A 14,958-nucleotide genomic window follows, 5' to 3' on the forward strand; every position below is an offset into this window, starting at 1 on the left:
TTTGGGGAGTAGGAGAAGAATAAATGAAACAAGATGGGATCCGGAGGGAGACAAACCATAAAAGACTCTTAATCTCACAAAACAAACTGGGGGTTGCCGGGGGTAGGGAGGTAGAGACAGGGTGGTTGGGTTATGGACATTGTGGAGGGTATGTGCTATGGTGAGTGCTGTGAAGTGTGTAAACCTGGCTATTCACAGTCCTGTACCCCTGTGGCTAATAATACACTATATGTTTATTAAAAAAAAAACACAAAAACAAAACAAAACCGATGCCATCAATGTTTTTTATTAAAGCCATTTATAAAAAGCAGAGCAATTGCATTTTTTTAAAGTCAGAAGTATATACTTCACATTTATGCACAGAAAATCATCAGGAAGAATGTACACCACGCTATTAACAATGGATTACACCTGAGGTAAAGAATTATGGGTGATTTTTACTTCCTCATTTGAATTTTTTCTTCCAGTGAGGACTCAGTTCTTGTTCAACTCCGGACGAGAGGAAACACGCGTGTGGAGGGCAGCCGGTTTGGCTGTCCGCCTCCTCACCAGAGTGTCTCCGGTCCCAGCCCCTCATCTGCCGGTCGAGGGGAGGCCAGGGCCGGTGCTGGCAGCTCTGTAACCATTCTGCCTTTCCGCACCATCAGAAGTCATGATGTTCCAGGGGCACGAGCGGATACGGTGTTCAGAGGCTCAAGAGGACTGCCATTCCACTGTGCTGATGCTCAGATCATGATTGTCACAGGGTGGTCTCTCCTCTTTCACAGGCCCCTCTGCACTGCGGGGGGCTGGGAGAGCAATTCGGCCTCCACGGGGGAGTTCCCACAGATTGTCTTTAAAGGTGGAGTTTCTCATTTTCCAGGATTCAGCTTACCCCTTCCACTTTCGTTGAGGACTTCCCACTCCATGGAGTTCCACATGTCGTTATTAAAAAAAAAAGTCTGATAGGATTCAACCACCTTAGAGAACTCTGTGAAAGGCAGAAGTTCTCCTAGAACCCCCTTAGGGCTGTGGGTGCAGTTGTGGTCCTAGCGCTGCTGCTCAAGAAATCACCTGTGCTCCTAGGGTTTGAGACACAGCACCCCCACACTGAGACAGACACCTCCAGAAGAAAGACCTGAATGGCTGGAAAAAGAGCCCTGAGACTTGCTGTGACTCTGCTCAAGCTGCTCCCCATCCCTGAATGTCAACCAAAGAGGTCTGGACCGCATCATGCTGAGCAAACCCCCCCCCACCACCACCACCCCAGCTCAAACCACCAGATTCTGAGAACACGGCTCGCGGTAGCCCTGGCCTTCCCACCCTTCGCCCCAGTGGGAGCACACAATGGTATCAGAGCCCTTGTGGTGTACTGTAGACGTACAGTCTTGTTTTGTGTCAACCAAGGAAAACACATAAGAAGAAGTCACCCTTCCCACCCCACCCCCACAAAAATAATAATGAGAATGGATATATAAGGAAGGAAGGACTGTTGCTGTTCTCACAGAGAGAATTCTGTTCGGTCTTGTAGTGGCTGTTGCACAGGGTCCATCTCCATGTTAGACGTATTTCTCTGAAGGGCTGGGCTTGCCTCCTGGTCCTCCTTGTCTGGGCATTGGCCTGAAAGAGAGGCAGACCATGATTGCAGCAAGAGCCCCCAAAGTGCGCTAACTGCCTCCATCCACATCTGGCCTGCCCGCCCCAGCCTCCCAGCCCCTGCAGGGTCTGCGAACTTGTCCCTGGAATACCAGCGTGGGACTGAGTGAATGATGTCAGAAAGTGTCAAGTGCCTTACGTTTGCCATCTTGCTGTCACAGCAACCCGGGGGCGGTGGGGAGGCCACTGGGAAATAGATGAGAGAACTTGCCCAAGTTCTAACATAATGAGGAGGTGATGGAGCCAGGATCGGAGTCCAGTTAGTCTGGCTTCCGGGAGCCTTTGTCAGGTGCCTGATGACCGAAGTTACCAGTTGAGCTGATTCTCGGTCCCCCAGAAGGATGTGAGCAAATGACCACCATCAGCCAAGTAGAGCTACTTTATCGCATACAGACAACACAGACAACTCAAATTTGATGTCCCACTAAAAATGTGTGTTAATTCAGGACTGGGCTAACACCTCCTGAATGGGCTGATTCATCGTGAATGTCAGGTCTACGCACACCATCCTCCAAACCTCTCTGGAAGCTGAGCTGCTCTCGGTCATTACTGAGTGTGTTAACTCAGGCATGTGGGTCCCTCAGATATGTTCACTCCGCGTAGCTTTGTATTCCAAGGGCAGGGTTTTGTTCTTGGTTCATTTCAAAATGAGAATTTTCAGAGAACTTAAAGATAAGGGATGATTCTCCTGCCAAAGCTCCCAACTGCACCCCAAGTACTTGCAAATGCTAAAAATCTTTTTCTGTTTTTAAAGGGTCTTTGTCCCCCTTGTTACACCGTTCATAATACAGGCATTAGAATACATTATTACAATTTATTACAATATATTCATTACATTTCCGTTGTTAAAAATACTGATACATATTTTTGAAAATAACATTATATGAGATATTAGAATTGTCTTCCTGCAGAGAGACACCAAGGAGTGGGAAATGCAAACCCTAGGTATAAAATTTGAACTATTTTCATCCACTGAAAGGAACTGATTATCCTTAAACATTCCCATCCCCCAAGCAGGAAGGAGCCTGAGCTTGGATAGAGAAGTCTGAGCTCTGCTATTTGGCATCAGTGTGGCCTTAGACGAGTCACTAAATGTCCTAACCGTCAGTTTCCTCATCTGAAAAAGTGGTGATCATGGTAACTACTTGAAAGATTGTTATGAAACTTGATATTTAAAAAGAAATAATAGGGGTGCCTGGGTGGCTCAGTGGGTTAAAGCCTCTGCCTTTGGCTTGGGTCATGATCTCAGGGTCCTGGGATCAAGCCCCACATCGGGCTCTCTGCTCAGCAGGGAGCCTGCTTCTCCCCCCTACCCTCTCTCTCTCTCTGCCTGCCTCTCTGCCTACTTGCAATCTCTGTCGAATAAATAAAATATTTAAATAAATAAATAATAAAAATATATATAAAACAAGGAACTGGTACTCTGTAGGCTTTTATTAAATGGTGTATTATTTTGATAATCTGAGAGTCATCACATCTCTGCAGGGTTGGGTAGATTTCCTGATCTGAGCTGCTCAGCTGTGAGATGGGACTGTGGCATCTATCACATGCGGTTGCTGGAGAAGAGAGAACCTGCGTGTAACCCCCATCATGGTGCAGGGCCAGAGTGGGGTCAGTTAGATGTTAGCACAGGCTGCCTCAGCCTAAGTTCAAAGGACAGAAAAGACTGAGACTTCTCTTCCCACTCACTGGTCTTTGTTTTTGTTTTTTGTTTTTTTTTTCCTGATCATCTCAGAATGATCACGGGTTGGAATTGGATCGGGGAGTCACTTGGGCTGCCAGATAGCTAACTGCTCCTGCCTCTGTTTCCCTTCTAGTCCTTGGTGGTAGATCAAGGCACTACACTGACACAGGGAAATTAGGAGCCTAAGCCATTGCTTATTTGGTTCTCCAATGAAAGACTGGCTCTTAAAAACACTAATCACTCAAAAATCTAGAACAAACAATAGAAAAAAAGTTTTCTTAAGAAAACAATAAAACTCAGTTGGAATCATCCAGGTAAAGAGACCTCAAGGCTGTGGAGAACTAGGACTAATAGGGGGAATCCTGTCTGGGATTTTTGGAGCCAGGTCAGAGAATATGGAGACTTATAGAAGTCGTACTGTTCTCCCCATGAGCCCAGGCCGTGCCTCCCATTTCCTCACCTTGCCAGCCTTGTGCCGCCCTTTGCTCAGAAACTGTGCTGACTCCCTGCCCCCAGAATTCTCCATGGCCTCTCTCTGGGAAAGGTTCCCACCAAAGGCTGCTTGGGCAGCTAGGACCTGTGCAGAGGGCTGGCCAGTGTTAGCAGCCCTATGGGTTATAAGACTCACCTGGGACATTTGCAAACCCGTCTTCTGTTCCCTGGATAAGAAAAAGAAGAAGTAAAATGACTGCCTCACCACCGCCAATAGTCCCCAAATTGATTTACTTCCTCCTTCCCTTTTCCTATTTCCTTAGAACTATAACTCTTGAAAACCAAGTAAGAGCTGCTTTTCCATCCCTCTTCTCATCAATTTTAAAAGCACTGCAAATACACATGTGGGCTAAGATAGGTTAGTACAGTCACCTACAGTGGGACCCAAAGTAGTAGGGGTTCACTGAGAGGTGGCCGAGGGTAAATCTCAACAAGTCACGGTTTTGATCCAGTCTTCCTGAGCACTAGTCTGAGGGCCACAGGGGCACACTCTCTGCCGGGGGGGGGGGGGGGGGGGGGGGTGTAGGGGGTCCGGGGGTGGGTGTAATAAGCCAGAAACTGCACTCTCTACCTCCTTCTCCTTGGCCAATGGAACACAATGCTCCTGTCCATCCTGGAATAAGGGCTCTGTCTCCCTAAGAACGCCCCAGAGAGTGGAAAGAGGAGTGGGAAGGGGTTTCACGAGTTCTGTCTCCAGGAAAGAAATGGGCTGTGCCTACAGTACAGCTCAGGTTCCAGAAACCATCCTATCTCGGGGCAAGCAGCCTGGAGCAAGCCGCGCAGGAGGAAGTGGAGCAAACCTTCCCCGCCCCCCTTCCCCTGCCACTCCGAGCGGCCCTAGAACTTACTATGGTTGCAGATGACGGTGATGACCAGTGACAGTAGAAGGACCGCGCAGGTCCCAGCCAGCGGTGCCCAGATGTAGATTTCACAGGCAAAGCCAAGCACACTTTTTTCCACTGAAGACACCGAAGACGCCGACGTTTAGGAACTGGCCGGGATTCTCTAACCCACACCCCCAGCTCGGGCCTGTCCCTCGGGTCCGGTCTCGGTTTCCCCACCACTTGAACAGGTTTTGGCTCTATCTCCACGATCAGGGCTGAGCCCGGTGGGGGCTCTCCCCCACCCCCGCGCCCCCTACCCGCACCGCCCCTGGCGGGTCCCGGTCCCGGGACCCCTGCGCGGGTCTCGGTCCCGGGACCCCTGCGCGGGTCTCACCTGGCTTGCCCGCCGCCGGCCGGCAGATCCCGGGGCGCTGAGACACCGGCTGCGACGTGTTGGTGGGCGCCCTCGTGGGTAATCGCGGTGCGGGCGTAGGGGTGGGCTTGACTGCGGGAGAAACAGAGCGTGGTTGGAGTCGGACAGGGGACATTGACACTAACCCTCCGCACGGCTTCGCGCGCCTTTGCCCAACGGGGCGCCTCCTTCGCCCGCGCCGACCTCTGCACTCAGAGAGAGGAGATGGATTGGGGACCTCCAGGATTCGCGCTCTCCCCTTCGCCGCGCGCGCGGTAGCCTGCTGCGTCCCGGGCGGGGCCGAGCACACCTGGCGCCTCGGACAGGAACGCAGGAGCCCGCTCCCGGTCTCCCAGCCTCTCTCCAGGGCTCAACCTGCAGGCTTGAGGGCTTGGGTTGGTAGCCAAACGCAGGCTCACAGAATTTAAGGAACTGTCCAGGGGCAGACAAGCACCCGAACTCAAGCCCAAATCCGCGGGACCTAAGAAGCCATCTTCAGCCCCTACCCAGCCGCACCTTGGCCTCAGTTCCCTTGTCTGTGAAATGGAAGCAGTATTAAGTAGCCCCCACGCCCCCCAAGGGCGCTAAGAGGCTCAAAAGCGGGGCTCCGTATGAAAAAAAAAAAAACGGGTTCATAGGTGAGCCCTAAACCCCACACCGAGAGGTGCCGCGCCCCGGGCGCCCGGACCTGGCAGGAAGACCGGCACGAAGGAGCTGAAGTACAGCACCGAATTGCTCAGGACGGAGCAGAAATAGTAGCCTTCGTCCTCCTTGCGGAAGCGGCGCAGGGTGAGGCTGTAGAGGGTGTCACGGATCTTCTTGCCCGAAATCTGTTCGGTGTCCAGTCCGTCGGCCACTTTGGTCCGGGATTGGGAGAGGTACATGAGGAAGACGGGGCGGGCGGCAGGTTCGTTCTTCTGGAGGAGCCAGGAACAGCCCGGCGCCGCGGAGGGCAGCAGCACCTCGCACTGCAGCTCCACTTTCCCTCCCAGCTGTCCGACCACCTTCGCCGGCGACATGCGGAACTGGCTCGGCCCGGCGGCCGCGACGGCATCTGCGGGCGGCAGGCATCGAGGCTGAGCCGGGAACCCCGCGCTCCTCGTCTGTCCCGTCCCCCGCCCTCCCCAAGGGTCGCTAACTCACGGAGCAGCAGGGCCAGCGGCAGGAGCAGGGGGGTCACCCAGGAGGCCATGGCGCGCTCTGCGCTGCACGACGCGTACCGACGCGCGCTGGAGCGGGTGGGACGCGGAGGGGGCAAGTCACGCCCTTGGGCCAGCGGAGGAGCCAGATTTCGAGTTCGGAGGATGTGATGTCATCCGAAGCCCCGCAGGGGAGAGTCGCCCTCTTTTTCGCGGTTACCACCTTCCAGCCCAGGGAGCAGACTAGGGTCCATGATCTGGGCCTGGGCCGTCGAAGCGGGCTTCTAGGGCCGCTGGGGACGGTTAAAACTGCAGGCTTGAGGACGAAGACAGAGGCTCGCAAATGACGTTTGGAATAGGCTCTCTTGTGGGGGCTGCAGAGACAGAGGGTAAGGAGAGTTTACAAGAGGTGAAGAAGGTGAGAGTAAGGAAAGCAGAGTGTCCACTTCCTTTGTAGTCACTCATAATGGCTCTAGCAAGACGGGTGCTGAGGGCGGAGGACGGAGAGGCGTTGGTGGCTTGCACACCACTCCGCAGGGTAGTCTGGGTGCTCAGCAGGAAGGAGAAGACCATGGGGCAGCAGCCACCTGCCTTGTGTGGGACCAAAGGTCCTCTGGCGGCCACACCAGTCCTCCCCACTGCCACACATCACCCGACAGCCTCAAGATTTTTTCTTGGGGCTGCTGCAACAGCCTTCACATGAGTCCCTTTCTTGGCCACACCTTTAGCCACCCTGCCATGATCATTATTCTCCTAAAGGGGATCTGACAGGGTCACTCTTGCAGACTTCTATGACTTGCAAGACAGGATGGAAGCTGAAACAGGGCTTGACTCAGAGCTTTTGGGTGCTAGCTCCTCCTAGCCTCCGCCCAGGCCCCTGGCCTTCCATTCTCACTGAACTTGAAGCTGTCTAAACTCTGGGCTCCTGTCCTTGCTGTTCCCTTTGCCTGAAATTCCGTTCTGTTTAAGGCTGGCGGCCAGCTTCTGTGCTGTAGGACACAGACGTCATTCCTCTTTATCCTTGGCTTTAGGTGCTGGCCGGGGACCCGTGTGAAGCCTGGGTGAATGCCTGGGAGCATCCTTCACTCTTCTCTCTCAGGCTCTGGCGCATCATATCCCCTTCCTTCTTGCCGTGTTGCTATCCTGAAGCCTTCCAGCCCCAGTGGATGCCCGCCTCTCATTACTTCAGGGTGCCCTAGCCTTTCCACTTTGAATCCCAGAACAAATACACCTCACACTGTTGCTACCTGAGTCTAGAGTCAAGCCACGTGGCATTATCTGTTCCATGTGTCTGCCCCACCCATGGATTTTGCCTGGTGAGGACTGGTGAGACACCCCTCCCCGCCATGTCATAACATAACTTGGGCTGAGCTGTGTTGGTAGAACTTAAGTGGTGGATGGGCTTTAAAAAATGACTACTATTACTTTGATTTTAATGTGTGCTCCCCAGCCTTCTCAAATCATCTGAGGTACCTACCCCTAGGTGGAACATTTAACATATTTTATTTTAGTTCCAGTGTAGTTAACATATAGTGTTATATTAATTTTCAGTGCACAGTTCAGCCCTTCCATCCATCATCCAGTATTCATCACACCCTTCATCCCCATCCCCTATTTTGTCCATTACCCTCACCCGCCCCGCCTCCAGTAACCACCAGTGTATTCTCTATAAAGGAGTCTGTTTCTTAGTTCCTCTCTCTCTCTTCCTCTCTCTTTTTCTTTTGCTTATTAGTTTTGTTTCTTAAATTCCACATATGAGTGAAATCATATCGTATTTGTCTTTCTCTAATTTATTTCCCTCAGCATTATACTCTCTAGCTCCATCCATGTCATTGCCTATGGTAAGATTTCACTCCTTTTTGTGGTTGAATAATAATCCATGTATAAATGCACCACATCTTCTTTTTCCATTCATCTGTTGACGGACATTGGGCTGCTTCCATAATTTGGCTATTGTTAATAACGCTGCTATAAACATAGGGGTGCATGTATCCCTTTGAATTAGTGGTTTTGTATTTTTTAAAAATATTTTATTTACTTATTTGACAGACAGAGATCACAGGTAGGCAGAAAGGCAGGCAGAGAGAGAGGAAGGGAAGCAGGCTCCCCGTTGAGCAGAGAACCCGATGCAGGGCTCAATCCCACGACCCTGGGATCCGACCTGAGCCGAAGGCAGAGGCTTTAACCCACTGAGCCACTCAGGACCCCCAGTGTTTTTGTATTTTTTTATAAAGATTTTGCTTATTTATTTTAGAGAGAAAGAAAGCATGACTGGGCGGAGGGTCTGAAGGAGAAGGAGAGACAGAATCCCAAGCAGACTCCCCACTGAGCCTGAAGCCCAACGTGAGGCTCGATCCCAGGACCCCAAGACCATCACCCGGCTGGAAATCAAGAGTCAGAGACTCAACTGACTGAACCACCCAGGTGCCTCTGTTTTTGTAATTTTTTGGGTAAATACTCAGTAATTTGATTACTGGAACATAGGATAATTCTATTTTTAACTTTTTGAGGCACCTCCATACTGTTTTCCACTGTGACTATGCCAGGAATCTCCAGGAGACTCCCCCCTGAGTGCGGGGCCTGAGGCAGGGCTCTATCTCGCAACCCTGAGATCATGACGTGAACTGAGAGCAGGAGTCGGTTGCTCAAGCAACTGACACGGGGTTGTATGACACCTGCATTTTTTGCAACCTCCCTTTCTTAGCTAATAGTAGAAGAAGGAAAGCTCTTCCTATCAGCACATGTAGATCTATCTCATTCTTCTCAGTGGGTGCAATTCTCTATGGGTGTTCCAGAATTTAGTTTTCCTGTTAATGGACATTTAAGTGGGCTGTAGTAGACACAATATGTCTACAGTACTGGGGACTTGCTCACTACATGTTAGATTTTCAGAGGGAAGACGAGGGAGACTGGGGAAGGAAAATGCTTTGTAATGATGGTTACGACTGTGACTCACAGCAGGGCATCCCTGGCATGTAGATGTACACATGTACGGTGTGTCCCTAGCTGTGTAGACACAGGGCTGTCCCTTAACCCACAGGACTGAGCGTGGCAAGGAAACAGTCAAGTCCAGGCCGGCCATCTTGGTCACCTGAAAGAGAACTGCAGCTGGCTTGGAGGCCTTCCAGCCTTGCAGCTAAGAAAAGTGTCAGCCATGGGGGTGGCGGCCCCTTTGTACAGAGCACGACAGAGGGTGGGGGGTATGCCAAGGCAACATATGAAACCTACCAAGGAGGCTTTGTGACCCCAATGATATTTTTTACAGAATGTGGTGGATTCTCAATGCAACCACAACGACATCCGCCTTGCAGCAGGTGAGAGAGCAGATGCAATTTGGAGAATTCTGGGGATGCTTGCTTGCAGCAGGGCCAGGTATGCAGAAGGTTGGGTGGGGCCCGCTCCTCGCTGCCAGGTGAGCTCCCCAAGTACCCCAAGTACCCCAAGTACTTGAGTACCCCAAGCTGCGGCACTCACGTGGGATGGCATGAAGGCATGGGAACAATGGCAATGACTTGCACGCTGTCAAGCAAGTCCCTTATTTTTAAAAGCATCCAGAGAGAGATAAGGTAAGAGAGTCACCAGTATCTGTGCTAAATTTAAGTAAGTCTTTGTTTCTCTCGAAGGTGTTTGTTCTTAAAACATGGAAATAAAGTAATTTTAATTTACATGAATTGAAGGCATTCGGAGCACATTAACTGGACTGGGCACTGGTAAGAAATTCATCAGGGCTCAGTACCTTGGCTCATAAGACACTGACTGCAGGGGCGACTTGGAATCAATGGCCGGCTGCCTCCTCTTGCCACTCCTGAACTGTGGAGAAGATACTGTCTCCTTGGAAGGGGTTAGCTTGTCTGGGGCTAGAAAGGCCTTTCTTTGAGCTCTAGAGTTAACAGGGCCTTGCTTTATCTCCATGCAAATACCTGTCAATTCCACCCACCTGTGCCACTCCCTTTTTCTGGAGAATGTTTCAATGTATAGAAACATGGTCATACCATATGTCTTTGAGTTGTGTTGATAAATAGAGGTTTAGTTTTTTATTTTAAATGCTGTGTAGTGGTATTGTGAATATTCCACAATTCAGTGGTCCTCCAACCAGAGGATTCATACCCTGGGGGGTCAAGGAGGCTGGCTGTCTTTGGGGATACACGTTATTTTTAGGGGCTCATTTCCAGATTTTCAGCTCCCATTGGTTCTCTTTTCTAAGACAGATCTGCCCAGGAGCAAATGTCTGTGTCTAGTCTTTGTGCTGATTAGCTTTCCCTGCCTCCCCTTTCATAATCTCTCTTTTCTTGCTTTAAAACAAAAAGGCAGACAGGCAGTCCTGTAGGTTACTATGGTGCAATGCCCAGTGGGGTCAAAACTCTATGCGGCAATAATCAAAGGGAAACACCCAGATAGTTTTCATTTTACATCCATACCCTTAGCTGTGGATAAGCATTTCTCCTGGGGAAAGTTCCGAAGATCCTGGCAAAGAGGGTGTCTGGGAGAAATGCTGGAGCTAGACCACCTTATGGCCAACTCCTGGCCCTCATCACTTTACTCAACTCTCTCTGTAGAGCTAGAATGCAGAAGCCAGAGAGGTATTATGGGATGTATGCTCATTCCTAGTGTGCTCAGCAGCATTGCAAAAGGAACCACACTTCTTTTTTGACACAAAGTCTGATTTGCTAATTGTTTTGACATTGACGACTGACTTTGCCAAAGCGGTTAGCTGGCAGCGTTTTTATTTGCAATGAATCAAATGAGGTAAAACCTTAGCTCCAAAGTTTTGATGAAAACAAAGTTTAGGGCGCCTGCATGGCTCAGTCGTTAAGCGTCTGCCTTTGGCTCAGATCATGATTCCAGGGTGGTGGTATCGAGTCCCGCATCAGGATCCCTGCTCCATGGGAAGCCTGCTTCTCCCTCTCCCACTCCCCCTTTTTATGTTCCCTCTTTCACTCTCTCTTTCTCTGTCAAATAAAATCTTTAGGGGTGCCTAAAGGCTTAGTAGGTTAAGCCTCTGCCTTTGGCTCAGGTCATGATCTCAGGGTGTTGGGATTGAGCCCCACATCGGGCTCTCGGATTGGTGGGGAGCCTGCTTCCCCCCACCCCCGACCCTGCCTTCCTCTCTGCCTATTTGTGATAAATAAATAAATAAAATCTTTTAAAGAATTTTAAAAAATCTTAAATAAAAACCTCACAAAGTTTAAAGTCTGATAAAATGAAAACATTAAATTAAAATATTATTTTGGCAAATTTGTGTTGAAATTAAAAATATTTCCATTTCCCCAACCCCTTCAAAGTTCATCAGTGAAGGCAGTTGCTTCTAGGTGAGGTAAGAATGGTACAAGTTCATGGCTACCCAATAGACGTGGTAAAGCCTATTTGAGTCTGCTTCCAGCAACTGAGCAGTGAATAAATCTAACGATGATAATCAATCCACTTACAGGTTAGTGGTTCCCAAGTCTTTGCTTTCAACACAATTGAAAGAAGACCCACTCTAGTCGGCAGTTGTTATGGGTTGGATTGTTTGTGTCCTCCTGAAAATCGTATGTTGAAGTCCTAACCCCCAGTACTTCAGAGAGTAACCTTATTTGGAGATTGGGTTTTATCGGAGCTAAAGTCAAGTTAAGATGAGGTCATTAGGACCTTATTATGGCGGGTTGTAATCTGGTATAACTGGTGTCCTTATAAAAAAGGGAAATGTGGACACAGAGACATACCTTGGGGGAGTGTCATGCAGAAATAAAGACAGACATCAGGCTGGTGCTTCCACATGCCAAGAACCCCAAAGATGGCTGGCAACCTGCTGGAAGGGGAGAGGGACGGCACAGATTCTTCCTCACGGTCCTCAGAGGGAACTAACTCAGCCTTTGTCTCTGACTTCTAGCTTCCACACTGTGAGACCATACATTTCTCTTGTTACAGCAGCCCTAGTAAACTAATACAGCAACTAATAGATCACTAAGATGAATTTCTTTTTTTTTTTTTAAGATTTTATTTATTTGTCAGAAAGAGAGACAGCACGAACAAGCAGGAAGAGCAGCAGGCAGAGGGAGAAGCAGCTTTCCTGCTAAGCAAGGAGCCTGACATGGAGCTCAATCCCAGGACCCTGACATCATGACCTGAGTAGAAGGCAGACGCTTCACTGACTGAGCCATCCGGGCACCCCTAAGGTGAACTTCTGGTGGTAGTTCACCATTGTGGTATCTGTTTGGGGGAAAAAAAAAATATATATATATATATATATATATATATATATATATATATATATCTTTTAACTAAAAAAAAATATATATATATATATTTTAGTTGAAAGATTTAGTGACTCTGCTATAATAAAACCAAATATTTATAGGGACAAAATTTCTCAGTGCTTACATTGTATTTTTTTAAAAAAGGGGGTGGCATCTGGGTGGCTCATTCGTTAAGCGTCTGCCTTCGGCTCAGGTCATGATCCCAGGGTCCTGGGATCAAGCCCTGTATTGCATTGCTTCTCCCTCTCCCAGTCCCCCTGCTTGTGTTCCTTCTCTTGCTGTGTATCTCTCCATTAAAAAAAGAAATAAAATCTTAAAAAAAATAAAAGTAGGAAAGTAATTGATGTTGTACCTTTTTTAGCAATATGTAATAGTTTTCTGTGAGTTCATTAACTGGGTACTCTCCATCTCATTAAGAGCTAAAATTACCCTCAAAGTTATTTTTTTACAAAAATTCTTATTTTGAGATAATTATAGGTTGATACTGCAGTTATAAGAAGTAATACAGAGCTCTCATACACTCTACCCAGTACTCCCCAATGGTAACATCTTGCAACTCTAGTACAATATCACCAATGACGACTTTATGTTTAATTCTTAATTTTCATTGTTCATAATTTATGTTCTCTTTGAACCATCTACACAACTCATAGCTGTAATAATGGCATAATCTAAACAACTTTTTGATACTTAGAAATTCATGGTTACAGGAAATTAAATTTTCAATTTATGCGTTTTTCTGGCCGAGAAGATCAATCAAAGATCTTCAAGCATAAAAACATATTACATTAAAATAAACTTCTAGGCAGGAAGATGGATAGAATTCATAAATTAGAGGGGAGAAAGGAATGATGAAAAATTTCCAAAAGTTAAAGAACTTGTTTTTAAAAACAGGTGATGGCTGAAATAAAAATCAATATATTATTTATTTACATTTTATCAGAAACAATTAAAAAGAGTGATGGAAAGGTCTTACCTTTAAACATCAATATTTACAACACATTGGAAACTATATATTTTGCAACTCTTTATGATGAAAAATGCTTGACGTCAAGTTAAAATGGAGGGAAGGAGTATACCGATGTTCATAGCAACCCAGCTGTCCTCCCCTCCTCCCCCACAGATGAAAGGATAAGCAAATGTGGTATAATTACACAATGGAATATTATTCAACTTTAAAAAAGGAAGGAAGGACATTTTGACCCATACCACAACATGAATAAAGCCTGAGAACCTTATGTTGAGTGAGATAAGCCAATGACAAAAAGACAAGTCCTGTGTGATGCCATTGACATGAGGTACATTGTGTATTCGATTCACTGGACAGAAAGTAGATAGGCAGTTGCTGGAAGCTGAGGGCCAAAGAGATGGAGAGTTATTATTTAATAGGTGCAGAGTTTCAGTTTTGCAAAATAAGAGTTCTGGAGATGGAGGGTGGTGTTTGTACAACAATGTGAACGCACGTAATACCACTGAACTTTACGCTTAGAAGTGGTTAAGATGGTAGATGTTATATGTATTTTACCACAATAAAAACTTGTAAAAAAATGAGTGAAGGAGCACATAGTCTTTCATATTTGTGGGGGATACAAGAGCAATGAGATGTGATGAGACCTGCCACTGTTTATCCATTCCTTTGTTAATGCATCTTTAGGCTGTTTCCAGTCTTTGCTCTTACAAACAACGCTATAGTGAACACCCTGGTAAGTATTTCCTACAGTCCATGTGCAAGATCTTCCCTGGGGTGTCAGCTTGGAAGGAACAGCTTCAAGAGGATATTGACCTTGAGAGCAGTGACTTACTTGGAACATGAGCTTGTCTTCAACCTCCATAGCTATTGGCAAATTTTTCTCCAAAGCGATGGTACCAGTTTATCCTCACACCAGCTGTGCACGAGTTTCCGTTTACCCACATGCTTTATGATTCTTAGTTTTGTCAGTCTTTTCGATTCTGTCACTCTGAATGTCATTTTGTTGGTGCTTAGAGAACCGGATTTATTTCTGACCAGTTGTCCGGTACTAATTTCCGCAATAAATGAGGCTTTAGCTCCTTTTTTTTTTTTTTTTTTTTTTTTCTGGACTGTCCCGGGTCCTGCTATACTCACAGTTAAGGCTCTGACAAAAAATACCCAGTCACAAAATAAACCTAAAAAAGGCTCACTTCTCCTTGTTTCCTCCCTCCCCCCGCTTTCTTCGATTCTCCCTTTTCCTTTCTTCCTACCTTCCTTCCTTCCCTTCTTTCTACAACTTGTTATCTTGATCCGGTGTATCCATAACAGAAACTTTAGGTTTTTTTTGAAGATTCTAAAAACTTTATTTCAAAGAGAGAGTGAGCGCCTGAGCAGGGTAGTGGGCAGAGGGAGGAGCCGGGAGTAAAAAGTCAGGGGAAATTTTTCTTTTCACAAAGATGGTTCACTCTTTCTTTGGGCGCTGATGGAGGATCCATGAAGTAACCTCAACTCAACCGGAAAGCTTTCACTCCCACGTTCTATAAACTGTGACCTTGCCGGTGGGAAGCCCCCCACCGTGCAAGTGTC

At 47.6% G+C, this 14,958-nt stretch overlaps 1 protein-coding gene across 2 annotated transcripts; it reads right to left on the reverse strand.

Moving 5' to 3' along the window:
- Nucleotides 1-265: 265 nt before the first annotated feature.
- CD8A (CD8a molecule) lies at nt 266-6,774 on the reverse strand. 2 transcript variants are annotated; one of them, XM_032352702.1, is made up of 6 exons: nt 6,191-6,769; nt 5,736-6,101; nt 5,030-5,140; nt 4,660-4,770; nt 3,948-3,978; nt 266-1,599 (listed from the first exon to the last, which is right to left on the reverse strand). In XM_032352702.1, the coding sequence occupies exons 1-6, from the start codon at nt 6,237-6,239 to the stop codon at nt 1,539-1,541; spliced, it is 729 nt and encodes a 242-aa protein (XP_032208593.1). In that variant the 5' UTR covers nt 6,240-6,769; the 3' UTR covers nt 266-1,538. The 2 variants fall into 2 exon arrangements, with proteins under 2 accessions (XP_032208593.1, XP_032208594.1); XM_032352703.1 differs by lacking the exon at nt 266-1,599 and adding an exon at nt 3,052-3,191 and having other exon boundaries at nt 6,191-6,774.
- Between the last annotated feature and the right edge of the window lie 8,184 nt (nt 6,775-14,958).

Source organism: Mustela erminea, chromosome 7 (genome assembly GCF_009829155.1).
Source record: "Mustela erminea isolate mMusErm1 chromosome 7, mMusErm1.Pri, whole genome shotgun sequence".
Taxonomy (NCBI): domain Eukaryota; kingdom Metazoa; phylum Chordata; class Mammalia; order Carnivora; family Mustelidae; genus Mustela; species Mustela erminea.

Bases quoted from the DNA above. Each gene is read 5' to 3' on its own strand.
- CD8A (XM_032352702.1), bottom strand. From the start codon at position 6,239: ATGGCCTCCTGGGTGACCCCCCTGCTCCTGCCGCTGGCCCTGCTGCTC. The intron at 5,141-5,735 runs GTCCGGGCGCCC...TTTCTCCCGCAG, and splicing joins CGTGCCGGTCTTCCTGCCAG to TCAAGCCCACCCCTACGCCC. The intron at 1,600-3,947 runs GTGAGTCTTATA...CCTCTCTTTCAG, and splicing joins CGGGTTTGCAAATGTCCCAG to GCCAATGCCCAGACAAGGAG.